The following is a 27,627-nucleotide window of genomic DNA, read 5'->3' as shown; positions in this document are numbered from 1 at the left end:
TCTGCCCTACACCTGAGCTGCCTAGAGTCTTCCCTAGCTTTTTTTGGCCCCTGGAAATTTAAGAATGTATGACCGTGAAAAAGCCGAGCTTTGGGAGAGCTGAGTTCTAATTCTACTTGTGCCCTGGATGCGCTTTGTGACCCGGGCCGCCGGCCCAGCTCCCCCACCTCCAGCCTAGCCGCAGGGAGACGGCAGGGCCGTGGCTGAGAGAGCAGCACGGGGCGATTTCAGGGTGGAAAGGAGGGGAGAAGAAATATCACGACTTTGGTTTCAGTGGATGGGAGCTGTAGGGGAGGGCTGTTCTTGAGTTTGCTCTAAGATTGTTACTATTGCGCTCACCGTCCAGGTGCCAGGAGAGCAAGGGAGCCGAGCTGGGGAGTCCGAGGGCGAGGGCGCCGGCAGCCGAGGTCCAGAAACCCTTGTCCGTGCAGGGAAATTAATACACAGAGCAGCAGGGGCGGGGTGCGACGGCTCGCGCACAAAGGATTTAATTACCAACGCTTTCAGGAGAGAAAATTAAATGACAGGAAACAAGGGTGCACTCGGGGGACCGCGACACCCAGGCACCCACTCCTCCAACCTGCTCGCGCCAGGGCTGCATTTCCATCGCCTGCGGCCAGGGGGAAGGGACTGGGGTGAGGCGTGACCCGCGTTCGGAGCAGTAGTGGCTCGGGGCCGCCACGAGGCGGCGCTGTCACCTGAAGCCCCTTGGCCTGGGGTGGGGCTCACCGGGGACGGGGCGCACTGACCCAACCCTGGGACTGGTAGACAAAGGAGGGGGCAGGGGCCCTGACATCCGCGACCCAGACTCTTGCTGCCAACAGCGGTCTGACGCGAGACTCAACCCATCAGCAGAATCTAGGGAGCGGGCGTCCGGGTAGCCTGACCCCACCCCGGCCCTTGTGCCCGCATTGCCAGAGCCCGCTCCCAGCACGACCCCTCAGCGCTCAAGACCCCCTTCTCCCTGCTTCCCACTCCTGTCTTTCCCACCTCCCCTTACCCCTGCTGCGCGGGGGCTTTGTTCTTTGTCACAGAAGCCACTGCTCTGGAGCTCCAGCCAGAGCCAGGCCTGGTGAGCTCACTGAATCCTGACCATGGCCCGCTGCGGTGTGACTATCAGGCCTGTCCTGCCAGAGAGGAAATGACCTCAGAGAGGTCCAGGAGGTCGCCCAGGACACAGAGTTGGTAAGTGAGGACGTTGAAGTCAACTGTCCTTGCCCCCCCCCCAGCTCTTTCCCAGCGGGAGAGCACCTGTTTTTATTCTCCACACACAGCCTCTCACTGTGCTCCTAAGACCTGTTGAACGAGTGGCAGGTTGTTTCCTTGTTTGTCAATGGGGGCAATAGCTGAGGGTGTGAGAAACAAATGAGAAGGTGCGTTGGAAAACACTGGCCCTGCCCTTGGACCATGGAGATCTTTTCGCCAGAGCTGGTGCTGGAGTTTCCGAAACTTCGCAGGGCTGGAATTGTAAGATCTGATTGAAACACAGCAGGGCCTGCGACTCTGCCTTTCTCACAAGTCCCCAGGCCCCTCCCACTCCCACCTAAGGCCCTGTCCCAGTCCCATGCTGGGGAGCCGCTGTCGTGGTTCCCAGCTTTGCCCACTTGCAGACAGGGTTGGAGAAGCTCACCTGATACAGGTGTGGAGGATTGTGCCGGAGACTGAGTCAGCAGCTAGAGGCTGGGCCAGCTGTGAGATTAAGGAGCCTGGCTTGGATAAGGTGCGCAATCAATACTCCTGACTCCTTTATAGCTCCCTACCTGCTGGCTGTATTGGTCTAAATGGGGGTGAGGCCTGGGACAGGCTGGGTATAGCAAGCTTGGCAGGTATTCTGCAGGGCGTGCACTAAGGAGGGGCTCTGTTCTGGGTGCAGCAGGATGCCGAGGCCAGGAACTGGCTAATTGCTGGTCACTACCTGTAAGTAGAAAGTGGAAGGCCGGCCTTGGGTGGAGGCTGGCTTAGCTGGCCCAGGCCTCATTCCTCCAAGGCCACTGTTCACCTGCAGTAACAATTTTATGATCACTTTTTGTTGAGCACCCACAAGCAGGGGCACTGTAATAGACACCTCAAGGTGCAGTCTTGTAGTGTTGATACAGAGTAACCCAACAAATAAGGAAGCAAGGCCCAGAGAGATTGTTACTTGTTCAGCTCACAAAGACTGGCTCAAGACCTGAAGCCATGGAAGTTCCATGTCACCATCATACTCATGCTACTCGTGTTCTTTCCTTTGGCTGAAACACTATTCCCATCCCTGTTTGCTCTGCCATACACCAAGGCTGAGCTCAGATCTCAGCTCACCTTGTGTTCCTCTCTAAGCCCTGCAGAGCTTTGCAATTCTGGCCTGGAACTCACCTTAGGCACCAGGCACAACCTTGCATCATTACTTTTCCTGTGGGTCGTGGCTCCTGGTTCAGATGCCAGGCCTCCAAGGCCAGAGACTACAGGTGTCTTTCTGTAGGTCCTGTGCTTCTACAAGCATTTGGTCCTGCTAGGGTTAGGACTAGGGTGAGGCTGGAGAGCGCAGGATCCTCTGAATGAGGATCTGCTGGCAGCAGTTGGGGAAAACCCAGGGAAAGCAGATGGTGGAGCTGCTGTAGGTGAGCTCAGAAGTCTGGAGGTGAGTTGCTGAGCAGGATAATCCACTTCTGAGAACTAGTATGCTTGGGAGTGCTGGAGTGGACTTATCAGCTGATGTATTGTGCTTATTGCAATACTTCTCAATAGTTTGACAATAAGGATTCTTGTCCTAATTATGTGCTAAGCCAAAGGTTACCAAAGCTCTGTTAAGAAGAGGTATCACCCTGTCTACCTAACTCTGGATGTAGATCTAGCGAGACCCAAATCATCGAAGTGAATGATGGTCACCCCTCATGAGAGGAGAAGCAGGAGCTTTCTGTGTCAGTCGCTGTGTGATACCCTACAGCTCAGTTAGCACCTGGGACCAAAACCACATTAACAATATACTTGTCATCTGGAAGTGACGATGACAATGCTTTGGTTAGCTGAGCTTCAGGAACCATTAGAATTTTTAGAAGTGGAAATGATCAGTCTTTGAGATTACAAGAGGAGGAGGAGGAGGGAGGACAGGGAAGCGGAGGCGGAGGTGGAGGAGGAGGAACAACAACAATCAAGTGATAAGGACCAGTCTGAGGGTTTTTAAAGATTTCCAAAGTGGGATTTAACCAGGGCTAACCTGTGCTGTCTGGTGCCTGCTCACCTCTGGCTCAGTGGATCCAAGAACCCTTTATTCCCTTGAATTAAGAAAAACAAAGCAGTGTGGCTGACAATTACCATGCAATGTGTGCTCTCCCACACTTCCTAATTTTCCTGCGGCAGGACCAAGAAGCCAGTCCTGGCAGGAGCTGAGCAAAAGGGCAATTGTCAGTGGCCCAACCTACCTCACACAGTCAGCAATGTTAGTAATTTACCAGCTAGGAGCTTCACAGCACAACTAATGCTTGTAAAATGCTTCAAAATAAAATCAGGGCAGGGGATTTAGCTCAGTGGTTCCGCCGCCTGCCTTGCAAGTGCAAGGTCCTGAGTTCAATCCCCAGTACTAAAAATAAATAAATAAATAATAATAATAGTAATAGTAATAATAATTAAAGAAAAAAATCAGCACAGGCTGAAAGGCACAATACTGTATTTCTGAATATACCTTAACCAGACAAGCATCAGCATGGAGATCCTTTAAGGGGTGGGGGTGCTTTCGTAAGTTATCGAGCCCCTCTCAGCCTGCTGGAGTGCAAGGGACCATTACTGAAAACATGCTCCCTTGGCTGTGTCTGCTACTGTGCTAGGCTGTGGGCAGCATGGGCTGTTGGATGTGGCAGTCCCTGCCTTTCCTCTGTTTTGCTTAGGTGAACATTCACTTGCATTTCCTAAGCTGCGAAGTGAGGAGCAGGAGAGGCCCAGAAGGCTTGTGGGGAACAGAGGGAAGCAAAATTAAACATTCACCAGACTCACCAGGCTTCCAAGCCAGGTTTCCCTGAATATATTAAAGATGATGTAGGACCTGTTGAAGATGCCTTTTCTATTTGTGTGTACCTTTTCCCAGCTTTTCTTCCCCTGACTCTGGGATGAAGGGATCCAGAGAATTTCACCCCCAACTATGGCACCCTGGTATGCTGATTACTTTAAGTTAAAGGCTCTTGGAGACCAGCAGACACTGGAAGAAGTTTTACTCTGGTATTCTCTTATCCATCGAAAGCCCGGACCTGGGCTTGCCTTCAGTCTCTTCCCTGAAGTTTCACTAACTGAACTCAAGGTGGCAGGAAGGGAGACTGAGGAATGACACCACACCTTAACAGACTTTGTTACAAGCTGTCTCCTGGGCCCATTCATTCTTCCAAAGAAATCATTTATGATTTCCTCTCCTGGGCCCATTCATTCCTCTTAAAAAATTTATTGCTCCTTGAGCTTGCCTGCATCTTCCCACCTCCCTCTCCCATAAGGGCGGGCATGTAAGCATCAGAGTCTCATAGGGTTAGTGGCAATCATACTCCTGTGATTTTCCCTCAAGCAAATTAATAAATTGGATGCCTTTCCCCTGACTGATCTATTGTCAGTTCATTCCAGGGGACCTTCAGAGGGTAATCAGAAGCCCTCCCGCCTCTCCCCAGGCAGTTTCTTCTTTGTAGGAGAGGTGAGTGCAGGTAGTGATTACAATCCAGCTCTCTGATGAGAGTACAGTTTACCATCTAGGAGAGGTAGAGAATCCTGATTCTTCTGGGTTTTCACTGCCACCCCCAAAAGTAGGGCGGGTGGGCTCCAGGCCAATCTGCCCACCCAGCAGGCAAGGCTTGCAGGCTGATCTCAGAGGAAGCCCTAGCTCTCCTCTGTCATAGGCCATTTACCAGAATGAATATCCTTCCAAGGCTACTGCAGTTCCTGAGATAAAGCGAGTCTTTATGAAAATTAAAGGCAGCTATTTTTACTCCCAGGCTCTCAAGCCACTCTGCAGGCCTTGCTTGAAACACCAGTCATTCACCTGACTGGGGCCCTCACGGCTGCTTCAGGATCCTACTTTCGGTTTTTATTCACCTTCATTTCCTAACAGCTTCCACCCACTTGCTGTGTTCACTTCGTACTCCACAGGCTTTTCTCCCTTTCTTGCTCATCTCCTCCAGCTGCTATAATTTGAGGCAGGAGTCATGCAGACTGTTCTTTCAAGCAATTCTCTAATGTCTTGCATAACCTATCCTTCATAAAGACAGGGAGGCCACGTGTTGTAAGAATGAAGGAGGGACTGAGAGGAAAAGCCAAAGTAGTCACACGTGGACCCACAGATGTCTGCTTCCAGAAAGCCAGGCAAAGTGAAACCATCACGGGTTGGCATTTGCTCTCTTCCTGTTGGAACGAAATGTTGGTGGAATATAATCTAATTATCCTGAGCAAATGACAGCCCTTCAGAGGCTGCATGGTCTCCCCTGGATTCTGTCCCCGGGTTTTTGTGCTGCAGACTGCCTTGCTCTGCAGAACAATTTCCAAACTCTTTGAGATATCATTCTCCTGTACTGCACCCTGAGCTTAGCTAAGACATCAAGTGTACAGCAAGAACTCTCCCTCCTCTTTAATAAGGGAAACTGAGGTAGCAGAGATAAGGACTCCAAGAGGCAGGCCATTCACGTAGACTTTCTCAGCAATTCTGATTTTGCTTCAAGAGGCAGGTGGCCCCTTCTCATCTCTAATGTGTCTTCCACGTGGGTGAATGGTGACACCCAAACACTGGCCCAGAATAGAGACATCACCAGGTACCACTGCGTCTGTGTGGTTTCTACAGGTGGCAGAAGTAGTTATCTATCAACCTGAGGCCCCTTCCAGCACATGGAGAAACATCATTCCTGGCTGCAGGAGAGAAGTCTGAGAGGAAATAAAAAGCTACCTGACACACTCTTCAAGAAAAGATAAAACAGGCCCTTTATCTTAGATGAAAGCAAAGGGCTGCTTGCAGATAACTGACCAGCAAAGAACAGGATATAATTCAATCACAAATTATTCTCCTTTTGGGCTAACAAAAATTCTTTGAACAGTTTTTTAAAACTTGGGAATTGGTGAACTCATGTTAGCTGTTAAGCAGGTGATTATAAGAAAGGCAAAACCAATGCAGACTGGCAAATGCTTCTCCCATAGACATCTATCACAAGTTTAAAATCCTACAGAAAGAACATTTTAATATAGACATCTTACTGGAGCACTAGGAACTGCTTTTCTAAACATCCACGTTTTTTTCTTTTTAAAGTTAACGTAGTTTATGGCTTACCTGTAACACAGCTATGGATGTTAAAAAAGTTTAATGCTGGCAAAAACCTTACCGATAACTAGTTCTGCATTATTTAGCTGAGAGGAGCAACAGCTGGAGAGGCTGTCTTAGCCAAAGCCACCAGTTAATAAATAATAGATATGACATGTGAAAATCTTTAGAAACCTGCATGAGGCTACAATCTGTGGTGATGCCATCAACGATGTGGCTGAGACAGACCTGTTCACAAACAGGCAGTCCTAGCTGGGCAGGTGTTTCCACACACAGGAAACACACTGAGAGCTGCAAATTCGAGTAACTGGGCTCTCCTAAGCTTCACAGGGTCTACTTTTGGTGGTTTGCTGCTTCTCTGGACTCCACTTCCTAGGGAAGAATGGTTCTCTTTATTAGGAGGGGCCTTCTCTAGCCATCTTTACCCACTGTTCTTTCATTTTAGTATCCTTAATGGCCATATATTTGAAAGTCACTTGGACAGCTGCATAGGAAATAATACTGCAAGACTTAAGATTGTGCCAATGCTATAGGCCTTCTAATGAGAATAAACATTTTATATTCCCAGCATCTTCAAAACACCAGGAAGAGGACTGCGGATTTGGCTCAGTGGCACCACACCTGCTTCGCAAGCACAAGGTCCTGAGTTTATCCCCAGTACCAAAAAAACCCAAAAAACAAAAACACCAGGAAGGGGTTTCTGACTGGCTGGGAAGCAGTGAGGACTCCACGTCTCCCTGTTGAGAGTCTCCAGGTGAACCTTGCTGAGGGAAGCTTTAGGAAGCAGAGAGGAAGGCTCTGAGACAGACTTCTAAGGACCTGTTGTGGGGAGAATGTCACTTAATGTGGCTTTAGTTCATCCTGGTATACAACTGTAGTAGTTTTACTATTTAAGTGTTTTATTTGTGAAGTATCAGGTCAGAAGGAAGAAACCTCTGGACTATATTCTCTCACTCCTCCCAACCTCCACAGCATAAACGTCCAAGGCTCTGGGAGGAAGATGAACTACTCACTTGCCTTATGACTGATTGCTATTTCCTTTTTAGTCCACACTATGAAAGTCTGAACAATGAATTTCCACATATTCAGTATCCAATCCCAATATTCCCAAATGGCACAAGTTATCTATTTTTGAAACTTCAATCAGTCAAATATTTACTCTAAATCTCATGTGGTATTTTAAAGCAGTTATGAAGCAAATAGGCCAAATAGTTTTCAAGTAAGTGACTTTTATTTTTCTCTGACATTTCACAGTCAATTTCTAAGTAACTTCATACCTTCTCAGAGGAATTCACATTTGGTAAGTAAGTTTCATAAAGAATTCATAGCTGGAAAACCACTTCAATATATGCACAAGAGTTACTTTTCTGCTAAGGAATCTTAGTAGAGAAGAAAAGTCAGACATTATAATCAATAAAAAGCATTGACTGTAATAAATTACAAATGTCATTAAACTCCATACCCATAACTGAATCAATCAGCAGCTTTTTCTAGATGTGTTTCAATATTGCCAATAAAATCTGCTAAAAGTTCTAAGGGTTGGTTTGAGCTAAGATTGGCTTCTTTCTTTCTTTCTTTTTTTTTTTTGTACCGGGGATCGAACTCAGGTCCTTGCGCTTGCGGAGCAGGTGGCGAAACCACTCAGCTAAATCCCCAGCCCCCGGCTTCTCACTTTCATAAAACAGTAGATGTGCCCCAGTACTTCATACCCAATTACATCATGCATCACTTCAGCCACTACTACTTACAGCCTTGTGCAACCAACAGGGATCTTCCTGGTCAACTCCAAGGCTCCTCCATTTGCTGATCTGGCTTCTGGCCTTGTGGGTCTCTCCTTTAAGATCTAGCTTCTCTACTTGGGTTCCTTCACTCCGAGCTTCACTAGGGAAAGGATATCCATGCTAACAGCCTAGACACTTTCAGCTCTAGTTACAAGATCAGAGAGAAGCCAGGGGGTCTTCATCTCCCTGCCACTTAGCAGTGAGGATCAATGTTGGCTTTCATCATCTTTTACAGTGACAGGAAGGGAAATGCAAACCTAATCTAGGAAGAAGAGTCCAAGAGGCTCATAGCTCCTCTGAGGGCTCTTCAAATGGAATACATTTGGTTCTCAGCATGTGTTTTCAGATTTCTGCCACTAAGACTCATGACTGGAGCCCAGGCTGTTCTACACACACCTATCTCTATAGCTTTGCTGCCAAACATATTTCTGCCAAAAAGGAAGCTTCCTAGGATGGTGCAGAGTAGAGCAGCTATAGTATCATACAGATTTGAGGGAGGTAAAGGGAATGGACCAAGAGAAAAATATTACAAGGAGCTATGTCTGCTTAGAGATACATTTGCTCTGATTTTGGACTCTTTTAGAAAAGCAAACAGCAGGTAATAATTCTGCATTGATTAGAGGAATTGAGCACTTTTAGTGAGTTATTTCTAAATCAGTCATTTCTAAATCAAATGTGTCTGCAAACAGATTACAGGCAATCAGAACTCTTAAAGTTTCTAATCCATATTAGAGTTACAACTACCCACTAAAGTGATCACTAACTTCTGGGCTTGTTAAAAACTCAAGAACATTTTCTTTGCAGGAGCCAGGACTGGTGGCACATGCTGTAGTCCTAGCACTTGGGAGGCTGAGACAGGAAGATCTCCCTGAGTTCGAAGTCAGCCTGGGCTACATAGTGAGTTCAAGGCTAGTCTGAACTACATAGTGAGACCTTGTCTCAAAAAAACAAACAGGGCCGGGGATTTAGCTCAGTGGTTCCAGTGCCTGCCTTGCAACCACAAGGTCCTGAGTTTGATCCCCAGTACAAAAAAAAACAAACACTTGTTAATTTTTGTAAAGAACAAAGATTTTCAAAAGGATAAAAAATTTAAATAAGGGGATAAAATCTGAAACCTTACTACTTAAGACTTCTAATCACTGATACAATGAAGCTGAAAAGAATGTGTATCATCTGGAAATTCTGATCACATCCTCCATCTCCAGATGAGCATCAAAATACATCACCATGCCTTTAGCTTTGCTGCCAACATCCAACACATGAGAGGCATAGGACTGCTCCACAGTTGCCCTACAACATGGGACAGACAAGCTCAGGATGTGAAGGGAAAATGGATAGCAAGAATGCTTTCCAACATTTTATTGCCTTATTATTACCTCAGGATAACTTTAATTCAAAGTTTAGAAGCATAATCAGTTCTTCCTTCTATTATAAAAACAAAGGAAAGCCAGGGATTTAGCTCAGTGGTTCTGGCACCTGCTTCACAAGCGCAAGGTCCCGAGTTCGACCCCTGGTACCAAAAAAAAGAAAAAATCCAGCTTTATTGGCAGCAGAGCGGCAACTCCTATCTTACCCTCTGAACCACTGAAGCTACACTTGAGCTTTTCAGTTTTCACTGTTTGAAGAAAGTGTGAGTTACCAGAATCTTCCAGTTGCTAACCAAGAGATGCTAGCATTTTCTTTCTTTTTATTTTTTTAAAGTCTATTTTTTAATTTTTTTGATACCGGGGATCGAACTCAGGCCCTTGCGTTTTCGAGGCAGGCAGCAGCACCACTGGGCTAAATCCCCAGGCCGATGCTAGCATTTTAATCAATATAGCAATCCGTCACCTACAATTCCAGATGGTAATGAATATATTCTATACCTTAAAAATAAGTATTTTGCCTACTTGTTTATAAATGAAATCTGGCTTGTGATCAAAGTGTATGAGTCAAATGGTATTACCCTTTCCCTTGACTTTCAAGTTTAAGAAAACAAAGCTATGTGATTAACTGCTTGAATGGCCAGACATGTCCTGTGCCCAAAGCATGTTAGGCTTTGCCCAGCTGGCACGGTGCCTTATAGAATACAAACACACCTCCTCTTACTTAACACAAGGGCCAATCGATGAAGGAATCCTCATGTCACCTACGCCCTGGATTGACAAGTGTCAATCTGTATGCTCATCCATGTTACTGCGCCCTTAATCCAGTTACCAAATGGGATGGTGGGAGGTGACAGAGGAGCCGCACACAATCTTCTTTCCTGCTCTGCTCCATGATCAGCTAAGTGCCTGCAGGCTAAGGAAAAAGGACTCAGGAACAGTGGAAGAGAGACCTATTTAATCTGCACAGGGACCACAGGTTGAGACAGCAGCCAGGGGTTGGCACGTGGCTTCGGAAGTTGAGTTCAGAAGAAAAAGCTCTTATGTAGGCTTTGGGAAACAGGTGTAGGTAACAGCCAAAGAGTCAAAGGGACCACAAATGACTGGAAAATATGCTGTGCTATATGTCGGGGCGGTCAGAGAATGCTTCTGGCTCACTGCCTGGACGACTGCACCCAGACGTGAGAGATGCCTGCAGCCTGGCCCACGCCTGAGGAGCCCTGCTCTTGGTGGCCTCTATGAACAGCTGAGTCTGCTCCTTCAGCTGGTCTAGTTCCACCTGAGTTGCCTGGTTCTGACGAATCAACTCCTTGGTTTTCAAAGTGATCTCCAGCAAGCCGGACTTGTGGAGGACTACTAAAGTATTCTGAAAGCGCCTGTGTTTGCTCTGTCGCTGCTCAGAAAAGATATCTGGGCTGCGGCAGAGATGTTCCTCGGCCCACAGAGGTGAGCTATAATTGGCTGACAGCGGGGAAAGGGGAGAGCTGCTCTCTAAGCCATGCAGAGTACTGTCGGAGGCACAGACAGGACTGGCAGGGGAAGCAAAGGTTAGACTGGGAGCTTTCGCCACGTGGCTGCTGGACACGGGCTGGAGAGTCTGTGGACTTCCACCTGCCACCAGAGAGGGCACACCCTGCAGAGCTGAGTCCTCGGCTAGTTTGTCACTGGGTGGAGCTGGAGTAGGGGGTCTGGATGGTACAGTGCCAGTCTTGATCGGCTCACTGGAAGACAAGCTGGGACCCAGTCTCTCAGTGCAGACTTTCTTCTGTGTTCTGCCTGCTCCTCTTTCTTCTACGCTGAGGGAAAGGCCCCTTTTGCCTGGGTGTGGGGCTATTTTGGTATAAGAATTCAGAATTGGCAAGTAGTTTCTGCAGTCTGACTTTTTCTCAGTGGTGTGACATGGGCTGATTGGAGATGGCACAGGGGGATGAAGGACGAAAAGCTGTGGCTGTGCTGAGATCACCTCAAAGGAGGGCTGGACTGTCCACGACTGGAGCTGGGAGGAGCTGCTGCCCTGCAAACAAAGGAAGAAAGCAGCTGCTCATTCCGGAGGGAGGAGGGCCGAGTCTTTTAGGGGCCAAGGTGCACACTTGTATGTGCACAACTGGTTCCAGGGAAGTGCTTCCTGCATCAGGGTGGCCCCCGTCAGAAATGTGATGGAAGAAGTGGCTTGACAATCCATGTGGGTCTGACATCACACTTTTTTTTTTTTGGAAAAGGGAAAACTTCTCTTATTTATATAAGATATAGAAGATATATCTTATTTTTATTCAAGTTCTATCACCCAGAAAAAAAGAAACTAGGTAGATGAAGTAATGATATAGTTTGTTTTTCTGTTTTTAGTAATAGGGATTAAACTCAGGACCTTGCACTTTCGAGGCAGGCACCAGAACCACTGAGCTAAATCCCTGGCCCAATATAGTTCATTCTTTGAGACAGGGTCTTACTACACAGTTCAGGCTGGCCTGTAACAATGTAGCCCAGGATGGCTTGAAACTTGCTGTGATCTTCCTGCCTCAGCCTCCCTAGTGCTGGTATTACAGGCATTCACCACCACGCCTGACTTAAATAAGAAGATGATGGTATAATTTCCATGCAAAGCTCAAGACTATAATGTGACTTTACACCAAACTATTTTCACTTAGTTATGCCTGGAATCTCTTACTAAAAACAGCTTGCTTTTGATCAAAAAGTTCATCTTATTGGGAGTCTATGGGTCCCTGTTTTAAAGGCAGTGACACTGAACAACCACCAAACCATTCTCAAGAGTAACTAACAGCTGCCGTGTTTTGGTGCTGCCTAAGCCAGCACGTGTGCAATGTTCTATATGGGTTACTCAGTTAATCCTGTAACAGCCCCATTGGGTGTTACCATTTCCCTTCACAAGCAGAAACTGAGGCTTAGAAAGTTGAAATACCTTGCTTCAGGTCACCAAGCTACTGAGTGATGCAGCTAGGATTCCATCTTGTGTGATCCTAAAACTCATCCTAGCTAAAAGCTATGCTGCCTTTATTTTTGGGTTGGTTTTTTTTTGGTACCACGGATCGAACTCCTGTCCTTGCGCTTGCGAGGCAGGCAGCAGAACCACTGAGCTAAATCCCCAGCCCATGTACTGCCTTTATTATATTGTCCCTCAATTACACATTTTTATTTTAATTAAAGCACTGATTCCGGCTATTGTCTCTGACATCTGCAGGCCAGGCCAGTTCCAACCCAGTCCCAAAGTCCCGAGTGCAGATACAGCTAGGCAGAGATCACCTGACAGTTTCTGCTCCTTAGTGTGACGCAGGGCACCTGACTGACGGGAAGCTTGCCCTGGACTCTCTTCCCACACGCGCACATGTATGTCATTCCGCATACACTTCAGCTTCTTGGATGCCAGCTTTGCTAGGAACGTTAGACTGACTATAATTCCGTTCCTGTGTAAAGGCTGGGATGATTCAGAAAGCCCACTTGGAAGCCCTCCTGACATTCAAATATATCAGGGATATATAAAAGCAAGCAAGGCTAGGCCCAGAAACCACCTCTCTATCAGAGAAAATCTAAAATCTGGGGTCTTTTGAAGTAGAAATCAGCCCAGCTGAATTCAATCAGAAACAAAACTCCAAGCTACCCTCAAAATATCTAATATATTGCTTTCCCAAGATGATTTTACTGGCTTGTCCTTCCTAGTGCTGCTGTTAATTTGTTCTAATTACTAGATTTTACAAATTGTATTATTCAGGTTGAAATAATCTGAGAGAATATGGAACAAAATTTTAGACTTGGACAGGACCTCAGGATCATTTCACAGTATGTCTTCATGTTCAAGATGAAGAAACAGAAGTCTGTGAAAAAAAAGTCTATAGTGGCAAACTGTGTGCAAGATTATGCTGTCTAGTGGCAGAACTGGAATCAGACCCTTGAAAGAAAAATTCCTAAAATTAAGCAGCAGTAATCAAGACATTACACAATATGCAAGTGATTTTTAAAGTATATTATTTTAATTTTAGAACATGCTAGATTCTAACATGTTTAGAAAGCAAAACTAGACTACTTCATGAGGCCAGCCTATCCCCAAACCTCCTGTCTCCTAGTCAAGGCCAGCAGTCCTGGGAATGGGCCTCTGAAGAATGCAGTTCTGCTGAAAAAGCCTACACACTCCTGCGTGTAGGCTGCTGCATTTCCTGGGCTGCCAGCCCACCCAGCAACAAATTGGCTCACAAAAAGCTGTGCAAGAAAGAGTGGCAAGAGAGCCAGAGTGAGAGGCAGAGAGAAAAGAGCTGAGGGAAAGGTTGCCCAGAAGCACCCAGCAGCACTGGTGGGCTGGGTCAATCTCACTTGGGCTCCATTTCCTGTCTTTATTTTCTCTTTATTCTCTTTCAATAGAGAGAGCAGAGGTTCCAGCTGGGCTGTGATTTACCATGCAAAAATCTTCTAATTCTTTTTCAGAATCACCAGGTTATGTTACTGAAAGTCTGTGTTCCTCAGAAATAAGCAGGTTATGGTTAAAACTTTAAGGTTTCCTGTCATGCTACAGCCAGGTCCTTCTAAACCCTGTCACAGGATGGGAAGGAAGGTCAATATTAAAGCAGGATTTCAAATTTCACTATCTTCAGTAGCCTCATCACTATATAAACTGTGACATATTCAAGGTAAAAATATAAGTTTAAATGTTTTTGGATTAATCTTTTCCGTTTCTTGGACTTGTCTATTCTAATTTAACCAATTTCATATAATTAAGTTCTGAAATGCTGGAGCTTAGGTTTTCATGTAAATCTTTCATATCTAGGCAATAATCACACAATATGTAGAATTATGTAACAGCCGAGAATGGAGTATTTTTCAACTCTGCAACAAGCTATGTGGACTCTTTTGGTAAAGGTCAAGAGCTGCCATGTCATTAATGACATGGTTTTGACTTGATTACTACGAAAATACTCCAAATGTGACATAAGACACATGGAAATTGCCTCTACTTCTGAAACAAATCAACGTGTCTCACATGTCTCAAGTTCCCAGAGTAATTCAAATGAAAAAGACTCTGGTTTCTACCCTCAACCTCACTATATATTAGAATGCACCACTGAAGTAATGACATTTCGGCTTGGTTCCTTTTTATATGGCTAAAGCATTTCAGGGTCCCTTTGGACAAACCACGAATACTGGAAAGAAAAAAAAAAAGGTCTGTCTCAGAAATGAGGACATATATGGTGACTCTACACTTTTGGGCGAGGGGTGCTGGAGATGGAACCCAGGGTATCAGCCTGCTAGGCAAGTACTCTACCACTGAGCTACACCCCCAGCCCACATACTTCTCTTTAAATTATGTCAGTACTTGAAAGGACTACCCTGTCCCTAGGATAGAAAATATGCATTCGTGTGGTTCTATTGTCTGTCTGTGAACTCTCTTTAGCAGAGGGAGAGTTTATACACAGGAAACTCAGCAACTTTCACCTGCAAAGACTCTTGGCCATGTTAGTCCTCCTCACCTGCTTGACCAGCACATTCTTCATGACGACCATGGGGGAGAGAGTAGGGAAGGCATTGTTTGCAGCTCTGGAGCTCTGCCTCAGCCTGTCTTCTCTGCTCCAGCCTAGGGTGCTCAGCATGTCCTCCGACTCCATCTGCTCTGCAGAGCTCAGACATTCTGAGCTCCCATCTGGTGGGCAGAAGAATGGTCAGTTCACTTAGGCTCAGGGCTAGAGTCTTTTAATCTAGCTCCTAAGAAGCCATAGGCCCTCTAAAATGGAAAGGAACATCTGTGTTATGTTTTTGTGAATCTTTCTGAGGTCTTTAGCTTTCACTGGATATTAAATGGGGCCCATGACTATCCTTCTCACTCCAAAATATTAAGAATCACTGCAAAAAAAAAAAAAATCATTGCTCTGCTTGACTTCCTTCCTCTCTTACAGATAAAAACTTATATCAATTAGGGTTCCTGTGAAAGTAATCATCACCAGTTTTCAGGAGAAATGAGTTGAAGACTTCAAGTTAGTTGATTACTGTACTTTAAAAATTCTATTGTTGAGAAGGGAGAAGGGCATAGGCCTGCAGGCATGGATCAAGACCTTTGGAGAATCTGGGCAATAAAAGATATAATAATAATAAAAACAAAACCAATCTATAAACCTCAAAAATTATATCTATGCTGAAATTAAAATAGCTTCTTGATTCCCTCCCCCCAATACTAGAGATTGAACTCAAGGTATCTCCCATTAACCTACATCCCCAGCCCTTTGATCTTTTTGGTTTTATTTTAATTTTCAGACAGGTGACTAAGTCATTAAATTGCCCAGGCTGGGCTTGAACTTACAATCCTCCTACCTCCCAGAGTCTTCCTGAATTTTCAAAGTGTAAAACAGTGGATAAATTTAAGCTCAATTTTAAATGTTTCTCTTTATTAAAAAAAAATATTCCTCTGTATTGTCTCCTTCCACCCTGCTAAGCACCTCTTTTGCTGGTGTCCTGAGCACATGGGTGTGCCTACTAGGGACCTTGCACAATACAGGTACTAGAAGGATGCTCTCCAATGCAAAGAAAATGAAGGTGTCCTTATGTAAAAAAGCCATACGAAAAGGAGGTAGTTAAGACACCTGCTGTAAACCAAAACACTTTTGGACTCTGCTGTTGAGGAGTCTGGGACTATCCTAAATGTTCATCAAGAATCTCAGGGGCCGGGGATTTAGCTCAGTGATTACGCAGCCTGCCTCGAAAGCGCAAGGACCCGAGTTTGATCCCTGGTACCAAAAAAAAGAAAAAAAAAATGAATTGGTATATGTTTCTTTCTCGAATTTTGGGCTGGAGATTTAGCTCAGTGGTGCCGCCACCTGCCTCACAAGCACAAGGTCCCGAGTTCAATCCCCGGTACCAAAAAAAAAAAGAATCTCAGAGTTAGCTAGGCATGGTGACGCATACATGTTAACCCAACACTCTGACAGGCTGACACAAAAGGATCAAAAGCTCAAGCCAAGCTTGAGTAACTTGGTGAGACCTTGTCTCAATAATAAAAAAAAATTTAAAATTTAAGGGATGGGGGTATATCTCAGCACGAAGGCTCTGGGTTCAGTTCTCAGTACTGAAAAAAAAATCTCAGAGTAATCTGGATGAGGCAGGACTAGAATGTAAATGTAATTTAAATGAACGCACCTATCAACAACTGTATTCTCTGCAGCTTGGCAAAGACTGTGATCAGAAGGACCTTTATGAACAGAGCTGTGATTTAGAATCCCCAGTGATACATCTCAAAAAATTATGGCTGCTGGTGTCCTCACCTTGATCTAAACGAACTCATTTACCAGGTTCCCAGGCAGATGTATTTTCTTTTTTTTCAGTACCGGGGATAGAACTTGGGACTTTGTGCTTATAAGGCAGGCGGCGGCACCACTGAGCTAAATCCCCAGACCCCAGGTAGGTGTATTTTCAAAAGCACAAATAAGCCAAATGTGTGCTGCTAGTTAAGAACTATTCAGCTAGAAACAAATGATTCCAGTGGAGATCGAGTACCTGGATCTTAGTTTCATAACTCCCTTCTGCACATAAAGCAAACCAGGGGTCCTTAGAGAAACTGTTTCAACCCTTTGGCTGGGAAGTACAAAATAAGCCTGGACAGCTTGTCTCAGAAAGCAAGGAGGTGATCGAATACTAGCAGGGACATACCCAAAAGACACAGGGGCCACCTAGATGGGACTTCCACTGGCCAAATTTTGGACAATTTGAGTGTCAGATATAATGTTAATGGATTTAACAAACCGAATTACAAAAGAATTCCATGCACAGTGATATTCAAAAAGGGACTACAGGAGGCAAAGCACTTTCTTTTTTTTTCAGAAGGCTGTCAGTTAATGATAGATAAAGAATGACAGAAGATTACAACCTTAAACCATCAATATAGCAAATACAGTAACTGATTCAGGCAAGAATCATGAATGGATGGTAAAACCACTGGTCAAGAATTTGGTGGGGAGCAGAATAGTCACACAATCTCAAAGTATCACCCCATGAGTTATTTATTAATTACAACAAGAGTATTTTTACAGTAAAATCCAATGCACATCATCTTAACTAAGTGAACAACCAGATCATCACTAAGAATAATTTATGAGTCTACTTATGTGTTGCAGTAGAAAGAGCACGACATCAGCAATGTAGTATTTTGGTGAAAAATATTTACTCTGATTCCAATAATGGGGAAACTACTACCAGGAAATTCAGAGTGTGAAACACTACAAAACAAAAGATATCAATGTCAGGAAAGGAGGGAGGGAAGGTGGATGGGGGAGTTAATAAATAAGACTAAAAAAGCAGGACAGCTAAGTGCAATGCATGATCTTCAATTGGGTCCTGATCCAAAACAGACAAAGATAAACAGCTATACTATTACTGGAACAATGGAAGAAATCTCAGAATAGCCTACAACGAATAATAACTGTATCAGTATTAAATTTCTTTGGCATGGAGAAGAATGTCATTTTTGGGAGGTCCACACTGAAGTATTATAGGTGAAATATTAAGTATTTGAAACTTCCTTTCAAATAGTTCAGCCAGAGTGTGTGTGTGTGTGTGTGTGTGTGTGTGTGTGTGTGTGTGTGTGTGTGTACAGAGAAAAAAAGCATGTATGCCAAAATGAAAAGACTCAGGGCTTTTTTTCCTTCTTTTATTTTTGGTGGTACTAGGAATTGAACCCAGGACTTTCACAATGAGCCACATCCCCAGCCCTTTTTTATTTTCACTTTGACCAAGGTTCTCACTAAGTTGCTAACTTGCCCAGTCTGGGATCACACTTGCAATCCCTGCCTCAGCCTCCCAAAGCAGTGGGATTATAGGTGTGTACCACCACACCCAGATCTAAAACAAAGTATCTTTCTTTTCTTTTTTTTTTGGTTTTTTGAGGCAGGATCTCCCTTTGTAGTTCAGGCTGGCCCTGAACTCACTATATAGCCCAGGCTGGCCTCGAACTCACAGTGATCCTCCTGCCTCTGCCTCCCAAGTGCTGGGATTACAGGTGTGCGCCACCACACCCAGCTTCCTTTTCTTTTTTTTGGTACTGGGGATCAAACTCGGGTCCTGAACTCGGGTCCTTGTGCTTGCGAGGCAGACCGAGGAACCACTGAGCTAAATCCCCGCCCAGAAAATATCTTTCTTAAGGAAGTACTTATTTATTCTTGTATAGATTTTCCAAATATAGAGTTGGGAAAATAATTAAAATGAAAAACACTATTTTGGTTTTATGAATTTCATCATATTTCAAGGTAAGAGGAACAGCTTGGGCAGAAACAAAATCACTGGCACCAGGCCCAGGAGACTGGAGGCATTCACTGGGGCCCTTCTGGGACAAAATGAGTTTGATTCTTTGTAATATTATTGTATGTGTGAACAGTGCAATACTTCTTAGAACAACTGGCCTGACAAAAAGCTGAACCCGTTGGAAGAAGTGCCAAACTGTCAACAATACTGGCAGTTACAGATAGCAGGACTATGGACAATGTTTACCTTCTTCTTTGACTTTCCTAAGTTTCTAAGCTTCTACAATCCACATGCATTACCTTCATTATAGGAAACAAATATAAAAAGTAAACATAATATTAAAAGAAAAAAGAGACACTGTGGCTGCCATGTTTTGAGAACTCTGCCTTCCAGGGCCTCCCTCAGCCCCTCTTATCAGTTCTTCCAGGAGAGGGTCTGAAAGTCAGTGTATTGAATGAAGCCATGGGCAGACTTATGATGGGGCAAGCTTGGGAAAAAATGTCTGGATATGGAGAAAAGAAATCTAAAGTGCCACTTTCCCTATGCAGCCAACTAATTCCAGTTATTCTAATCCCTTGGTCGGGCTTTGTTTCTGTCTGAGAAACAGCCTGCCTGTCTATAATTTGGCTTCTCATTCAGCATGCCTACAAAGTGAAAATATATCAGTCTAAGGATACGAGAGTTCTAGTTTTCCTAATACCTGCATTTCTCATTATAAATTAATAAATCAATAAAATTAATTTGCCTCTGTGAACCTGGAAAATATAAATCTTTCCCTAGAAAAGATTCCAATCTTAGGCTGCTGACTCAGCCCAAATCCTGTGGCATCAACTCTGCATCCCCTGGACCAAAAATGTTTACATTAGTTCAACATGTGAGAGTAGCTGAAGCCATATCTAGGGGAAAAAAGCCTCAGCACAAAATTAAGAGCTTCAAGGGGGATGTACCTAGCCCTTTTGGGTAAGGTTTAAAATAAGCTAGTAAAGAAAGCTGTTCTACTTTCTTGTTTCTAGTGGGTACTCGATTTTAGAGTTGAGCCAGGTGGCTCACTGTCCAAATTAAAAATGCACAGTAACTAGGAAGGAAGGACTGCTGGATGGAGGCAACCATTAAAGCACAGTATACTTACTTTCTTAGCAAAAAATTATACAGTCATTTGCTACATACTGATGGTTTGGGCAGTGATGGGCTGCCTGTCGGATGGTGGCTTTATCAGATCACCTAAGTGTGTAGTGGGCCGAATCATCTAGGTTTGTGAGTAAACTCTGTAGGGTTCACAAAATGACAAGCGTCACTAAGGACTCTTTTCTCAAATCATATCCCCCTCATTAATTGATGCATGACTGCAGCCTTCAAATTTGTTATGTGATGACAACACACTGTAGTATTTCTTCCTTGCAATATAACTATTCCCATGAAAAAGGAGGTAACACAACAGAATTATGAGTATTTGAATATTTTTCCAGTAACCACTTACAATAGTTGGGAATGTAAGATTTCACGTTGAGGGTCTAAATTGAAAAAAGATGTCGTATCATTCTTTCAGGGCTAACCTCAGTCAGTCTGACGGATAACCTACCATATGGCATTAGAATCACCATTTTAAGAGATCAGATAAGAGCTGGGCATGGTGGCAGACGCCTGTAGTCCCGGCACTCAGGAGGCTGAGCCAGGAAGATCACCAAGAGTTCAAAGCCAGCCTGGGCTACACAGTGAGTTCAAGATCAGCCTAAACTACACAGCAAGACTTTATCTTAAAAAAATTAAAAAGAGGGCCAAGGATTTAGCTCAGTGGCACCGTGCTTGCCTCGCGAGCGCAAGGTCCTGAGTTTGATCCCCAGTACCAAAAAAAATTTAAAAAGAGAGTTTATTTATCTTATGTGTGAAAATTTCCCATCCTTACCACACAGTAAGTTTTAGGAAGGAAATTTTTCAGTCAAATCATTCATTACAATGCAGAAAGGATAAGATATTTTTAACCTGAAAATCCAGAGTCCTTATCTGACTCGGCAGCCACCACACCAAGCTGACAAGCTGTTTTCTTCATCTCTGTGCCTCTGCCTTGCTTGGCCGAGAGTCTTCTGGGGCTCTCTCTGGACGGGATTTTCCTCTCCATGTTTTACTGGGCCGGAGGCGGGCTCATCAGTACTCTGCCTCTGGATTGCCCTAAGGAAACAACAGTTACATAAAAAGACACTGCCCAGGGAGCTGAAACAGGTGACCCGAATGATGAATAAAGTAAAGGACAATGAGCACGGCCTCACCCACTTCATTTATATTTTCTCAAGTCTCAACTGACAACAGCTTCAAGTTTATTAAACAAAATGGTTTTCACCCAAAAGGAGATTCACAGTCCTTTTGCTGCCTTCCAATTCCACTACAGATTCAAGACACACAAACCACATTCAATAGAAGCTTTGTGAACCGCCAACAAAGGCACATTTGATTAGGTGTTTTGGAATGGGTAACCAAATCAGCTGGGCCTCCTGCCTGAGAACAGGGGAGATAACATCGACCAACGAGACTTGCTCTCCTAGTGTACATATCTGCAGGCTTGTGACCTACTGTCGCCTCCCACAGTGTACACCTCTCACATAAACCTCTCAGTCCCTTGAAGGACTGAACAAAGTAAAAACTCCTTATATATGCATGTTGACTTTTTGTCTTAAAAAACACTTTTATGAGGCTGGGAAGGGGTTATGACTTGGTGGTAGAGTGCTTTCTTTGCATGGGAGAAATCCTGGGTTAGATCCTTGGGACCATAAAAACAAACACTTGTTATGTACAAATAATTTGGTGTATAATAAAGTGCTTATATTATGGGAAGGTGTGTAACATTTATTGTTGCTAATGTCTTTTTTTTTTGGTACCGGGGATTGAACTCAGGTCCTTGAGCTTGTGAGGCAGGTGGCGGAACCACTGAGCTAAATCCCTGGCCCTAGCTAATGTCATCTTACTTGAGCCTCACGATGTCCTCCTCGGTTGTGATCTCATTTCACACAGGAGAAAGCTGAGAAAGTTATATTCAGTCCTTTAAAAATGTTTATCAAGTGCTCACTATATATCAGTCCACCCTTGTGCTAGGACTGGGATACTGAGTGGGACAGATTTCCACTTCCTTCCTGGAGCTTATGATCCAGTAAAAGAGATGGGCAGTAAGCAAGTAATCACGTAACTACTATTCTGATTGGTGCTATGAAGGGGCAAGGCTAAGAGTCTGGGGGACTGAGGCAGTGCCATGCACTGGGATCTGGAGGCTATGAAGTCAGCAGGAGTTAGCCAGGCGAAAGGCAACAGGTAGAGTATGCAGGTGTTTTCCAGGCACTGTGAAGGCCCTAAGGGACACTCAGAAAGGCCAAGGAGGCCAGAGCACAGTGTAGAGGGAGAGACTGCCATGGAGTAACATTAGGGAAGTAAGGGGAACAGACAGGCAGTGCCTGGGAATCCATTTGGAAGACTCTAGATATTATGGGCAGTGGGAAGCCACAGAAGACTGTGAATCGGAAGAGTTGACATGATCAGATTTTGTGTGTGTGTGTGTGTGTGTGGTGCTGGGGATAGAATCTGGGCCTCACACTTGCTAGGCAAGTGTTCCACCACTGAGCTACATCCCCAGCCCAAATTTGCATTTTAAAAACATTTTGGATGCTACATTGAAACTCAGGTGAAGACAAGCAAAAGTGGCACTAAGATCATTTGGACACTACAGGTGTCCAGGTGAACTGCAGTAGTGGCCCTGGAGTAGGGAGATGGAAACACAGAGGCTGACCTGATGGGACATGGTTATTATACTGGGCATGTGTGTGACAGTACCATTTTCTAAGGCCAAGAAGAACACAGAAGGGAGCTGGGTAGGGTGTCAGGTATGGCTAGGCTAGTTCAGTTTGCTTACTAGAGACTGAAATGACTGTGGCTCGTCCAAGTTAAGATGCTGTGTAGGAAGTCACACATTAAGACTAGAGCCCAAGGGCCGGGGATTTAGCTCAGTGGTTCCACTGCCTACCCTGCAAGCGGAAGGATCCAAGTTCGATCCCCGGTACCAAAAAAAAAAAAAAAAAAAAGACTAGAACCCAGAGGAGAAGTCTTCGTTTGCCTCAGAAACTTACAGCTGGTCACAGCATATCCAGACCTGGGCTGGCAGGGCAAGAATGAGGCAAATCAGGCCCCAAAATGGCTGGCAGAGGCTGAGAATATTCCAGTTTTTCTTTTCTTTTTGTCCCCCACCTCCAGATGTTTTAACAAATATTTGAGTCACCCAGGAATGGCAGCTGTAGGGCTGAATAAGAACATCAAGGAAGGGCCGGGGATTTAGCTCAGTGGTCTGGCGCCTGCCTTGCAAGTGCAAGGTCCCAAGTTTGATCCCGGTACCAAAAAAAAAAAAAAAAGAACATCAAGGATATTGCAGGGATGAAGGCAATAGTGAGCCAACAGAGAAGCACCAATAATGAAAATGGGTAGGGAAACAAAGCCTAGCGAGTTTTAGTGCACAATCCATTCATGGCTCTGTCCTGTTGTCCTTCTGAGTGAAGAGAAACACCAAGCCTGGCCAAAGAGCACTGCAACTGGAATATCCTGAAGGGCCAGGCCTGAACATTTCTGCTAATACAGAGTCTAGTGAGGAACACTAGAGGAAATATTCACAGTAACATTAAATGGAAGATGAGGATTTTGTTTTTGTTTTTGTTTTTTGGGGGGTTTTTTGAGGATGCTTTTGAGCATCTTTGAAAAGCATCCCTGAGCAACCTTTTCATACTTTTGCATACAGTTGAAGTGGACTGAAGGGAACACAAATGGGTCTGAATGAGAGTGAATTCTAAACACAATTTCAAGTAAAAATTATTTTGCCCCATAACAAACTCACTGAAAGCGACCGGCTTCCTCATTCAATTCATGTCAAATCAAGCACTCTTCCACAGATCACAGGCTTAATCCTATTTGTATAAAAGATAAACAATGGCACTGGCACATTCTGCAGAGCGCTATAAAAAAGCAATGCTTCTTTATTTGACAACTATGATGTTTGAAAGCATGGACAAGCCAGTTTAAAAAGCAGACTAAAATGTAAAATTGTATCTCTAATTAAATCAGGATCCTTTTGTATGAAACCCAACAAATGTGCATAGTGTAATTTTCTTGAAATAATACTGTTCAAAAGTGAATAGGAGCCTTCCAAATGGAAGTAGATATAGCTCGAGGATGGGCATCCAAACTAATGCAGGTCTGACCTGATTAGGGAAGGAGCTCGTATTGGTTGCAACTGATTAAGAGCCTGACAAAAGTTTCACATTGTCTTACTAAACATGGACTATTCTGTAGTACTTTACAGAAAGCATTCCAATTTATTCTTATGTTATCCCCATGACAAGACAAGGAGAATGGTCTCGCTACTGTTATTAAAGTGTGGCCCATGCACGTGGTGGCACACTCCCGTAATCCCAACACTTGGGAGGCTGAGACAGGAGGACTGCTCCAAGTTTGAGGCTAGCCTGGGCTACAAATGAGTTCAAAGCCAGCCTGAAATACACAGCGAGACCTTATTAAAAAAATAAATATATATAAGTATATAGCCAATAAAAGCTACAATACAAAATACAAAGGAAAATACAATACAGAAAATGCAAAGGAATTTATTATGGTTCATTGAGAATCTGCAGGATGATACTGATCATAAAATCAAAATAATGAAACAGTGACAAATTGGCTAAAAAAAACAGATGCTAACATTTTAGACCCTGGGAGTTGGTAGCAGTTACAAATAAAGAACACACAATTAACTTTAGAATGGTAAACTGACTATTTTGGATGTGGTAATTAAAAATATGAAAGCCACTGTCCTGAACAAAGTTCTCTTTAGGGAGCAGGAAGTGAAGCTTCCCTGACTGAAGGCTTGTGTGGGAGGGAACATGAAGAGCTGCATTCCCTCCCCACCTCTTTTCTCTGAGAGAGTAGGCTGCTGGGTCAATTAGCCATTAACAACAGATCCCAGTGTAAGGGATGGAGAAGCAGAGCCAGCAGCTACTACGAGCACTTCTCAAACCTAGGGTCACGCAAATGACGAAGGCTGAAAACCTCAAGAAACTGCTGGATATTTTTCTTCCTTGGCACTTGACAATACAGTTAAACATCATAAGCAGAAAAGGAGTTGAAGATAGGTACGTGTGTAGACTCTCACCCACTTTCTCATCTTTTGGCTTCCAGCACAGCCTGGAAGCTACCAACACTGCTCTAAGAACATCTCTGATCCCAGGTACCTTACTCTGCATTAGAAAGACTAAACTCCCAAACTTTCAGAATTGATCCTAATTGGGCCTCATATGGCTGTATATGTTATACACTGTCCGAAGTTCCCAGAGAGGATAGTACACAGTAAAACTAATAATGGAAATAATAACTACATAGGTCTATATAAATTGATATAGAATTCTAGCAAGTGCTCCACAGCACGTCTATTTTTGCACTTCTTATATTAGAGTCTAATTATTTCTATCTTCATTTTAATCTTTGCAACCTCGGCTCCCAACAATGAACATGGGAGTTAGTCAAGAGAATACATTCCAACAAATTTCTGTCCTGCTAAGTCTGTGATAGCCATAGCATGGCTTAGCTGTCACCAAAATACCTTGAACATCTTGAAGGTAAAGATTCTGTATTTCCAAACACCATGGTCAACTCCAGATCCAGCTTCCAAGTCTGGTCTAATGCTAGAAACAGACATTTAATCTACCCCTTAAAAACCAAATGGGGAAAATCCACCAACCATACTGAAGGTTGGTGTGATCCAAAATGTCACTGAAGATTTGAGCTTCTGAGCAAAAGAACACCCAAGTGTTACAGGGAAAGGATTTGAAATGCAGCTTTCAGCTCTCTCCTTTTATAGATGCTTGGCAACATTCCTGAAAGCTCACGCTCCCTTTAAAATGTGTCTCGTGTATAACATGCATGAACAGAGAGGTGAAAGCCCAAGCAGAGGTTTAAACAAATTGATAAGGCAACAGGAAATAATAAATTTACCGGGCCAGGTTAGCTCAGTGGTTCTGCCACCTGCCTCGAAAGCACAAGGACCAAGTTCGATCCCTGGTACCAATAATAATAATAATAATAATAATAGTAAATTTACCAACCACAAAACCATAAGTAATCCCAGATTCATAAATGTTATTGGATTTTCTCTGAAGTCATTTTCTTTTGGTCTGTGTATTCAGAGATAGCATTCTAGGGGAATATCTTTATATTTTAATAGTGGAAAAAACTCTATCTAAATCTCTAATATTCATCTTCCCCTTCACATTCATTCTCATCGTCAAACTTGGCTGAAAATTCCTGTCAAAGATCCTGAATCCTGGGTTGGGGATTTAGCTCTGTGGTGCACCTGGCTGGCAAGCACAAGGTCCTGAGTTCGATCCCCAGTACCAAAAAATAAAAGAAAGAAAGAAAGATCCTGAATCCTGATTCCACATAATTTCCTGTGTTTGAAACCAAGTATAGCTCTCTCATCTTCCTCAAAGGGACTGGAGAACTCTCCCGGCTGCAGAGAGATCACAGTAACAGCACCCACCTATCTATTTGCACCAGCCCACACTGCAGCTGTGCCAAACAGCATGTGCTCCCTCCAGGCATCCACCAGCCTGCCAGCTCAGCAGGGCAGAACTGGGCAGACCCTAGGACTGTGCAGTGACTGGCTTACCACCAACCTTCCAGGGCAAACGCCCAGGCAATGGGCACTGCCAGAACTTGGGCAATACCAAAGAGCCTGGCTCTGGCCTGCGCCCAGGGGTCCAATCAGAATTACCCCCAATCACCCACCAAACACTAACTCCCTTGCTTAGCATTACCCACCATTTTCCCCACATCCCTACCCTTGGTACTTGGCAAGCTGGCCACCCTGGAGAAACAACCAGCCAAGTAGTAGGGGGTGGCAAGTCTCTGGAAAAGACAGCACACCTGTACCCAGGGCCAGAAGGCAGGTAACTGAAGGTCCCGGATCCTCACGCTGGCAGCACTCTCGCCGCCCACACACCTGCCTCCTCCCGGGCCTCGCCTCCAGCTCTGTCCCCGCTGACACCGGCAGTGAGTAGCCCCCAGCAAAAGACAGGGACCCACCTGCCCTAGGGCTCACCCCGCGGGCTCCCACAAGCCCCTCGCCACTCGCGACCGATCACTCCTAGCCCGCGATCCCCTTTCCCACGCGGAGCTGCCCCTCGCGGAGAACCAAGTAGACGGCGCAGAGGGCGGTATGTCCCTTAACTCTCACCATTTGGCCTCCGTCCCCCGAAAGTCCCGTCCCCCTCTTGCTTACCTTTCCCCCCCTTACTCTGTCCTCTACTCCACCTGTTTCTCCGGCGCCCTTGCCCAAGCCCAAACACTCCCGGGTTGCGCCAACCCCGCTCCCTTCCCAGCGAGCTGAGCCCTCCCTTTCTCACCTAGGGCCGGGGTCGCGGCTCCAAGAGCAGCCCCGCAGGTCGGGGGGCGCATGCGCGAGTCCGGCCCCACGGCTCCATGACAACCGGGTGCTCTCCGGGTCTCCAGTTATCCCCCTGGCCTCCAGCCCATTTCTCCTCCCCCCGCCTCCGCATCGGCTTTCACCAGCCACGTGACCCGGCTCCGACGACCGGACACCTCGGAGACTGCGCGCTGTTCTCCTAGAGGGACCCTTAGAGTCAGCCTCTTTCCCCGCCCCCGCCGGAAGGCGAGGCCGCGCGCAGCGGGGACCGTGCCAGAGGACGGCGCTCTCTCCGCGGAAGGCGGGCTCTCTGTGGTTACTTCCTGAGGCCCGACGGCCATTTTTTAGGGGACTTTGAGTAGTGGGCCTGGTGGGGAAGGTCTAGAGGCGGCGTTTCGAAAGGCCGGGCTGGGCGGGTTTTTTACAGCCCACAAGACAGAAGCGTGATTGCTTTAGGGCGGCTAGGGGAGGCCGCCTTGGGGTGTGTGGCTCCAGGACGGTTTTTGGGTGGGGACCGGAACAGGCAGTGCCCGGCGTGGGAGACGGTCCACGCGAGGGGAGGGC

At 45.2% G+C, this 27,627-nt stretch overlaps 1 protein-coding gene and 1 long non-coding RNA gene across 3 annotated transcripts; one reads left to right on the top strand and one right to left on the bottom strand.

The window, feature by feature from the left end:
* The first annotated feature begins 886 nt into the window (after positions 1-886).
* Positions 887-11,064, top strand: LOC147822772 (uncharacterized). Its single transcript, XR_015444950.1, has 2 exons — positions 887-1,185; positions 6,822-11,064. It is a non-coding gene; the product is annotated as an uncharacterized LOC147822772 (long non-coding RNA).
* Positions 7,463-27,536, bottom strand: Cipc (CLOCK interacting pacemaker). 2 transcript variants are annotated; one of them, XM_004837141.4, is made up of 4 exons: positions 27,044-27,536; positions 20,604-20,789; positions 14,870-15,039; positions 7,463-11,412 (listed from the first exon to the last, which is right to left on the bottom strand). In XM_004837141.4, exons 2-4 carry the CDS (start codon positions 20,737-20,739, stop codon positions 10,519-10,521), a joined length of 1,200 nt encoding a protein of 399 aa, XP_004837198.2. In that variant the 5' UTR covers positions 20,740-20,789; positions 27,044-27,536; the 3' UTR covers positions 7,463-10,518. The 2 variants fall into 2 exon arrangements, with proteins under 2 accessions (XP_004837198.2, XP_004837199.2); XM_004837142.4 differs by lacking the exon at positions 27,044-27,536 and adding an exon at positions 26,920-27,042.
* Between the last annotated feature and the right edge of the window lie 91 nt (positions 27,537-27,627).

This window comes from Heterocephalus glaber, unplaced genomic scaffold (assembly GCF_053883595.1).
Source record: "Heterocephalus glaber isolate CG9 unplaced genomic scaffold, H.glaber_assembly_v1.0 deba00001608, whole genome shotgun sequence".
Taxonomy (NCBI): Eukaryota; Metazoa; Chordata; class Mammalia; order Rodentia; family Bathyergidae; genus Heterocephalus; species Heterocephalus glaber.
Note: the sequence above shows the minus strand (reverse complement) of the source record. Positions and strands in the feature narration are given on the sequence as shown.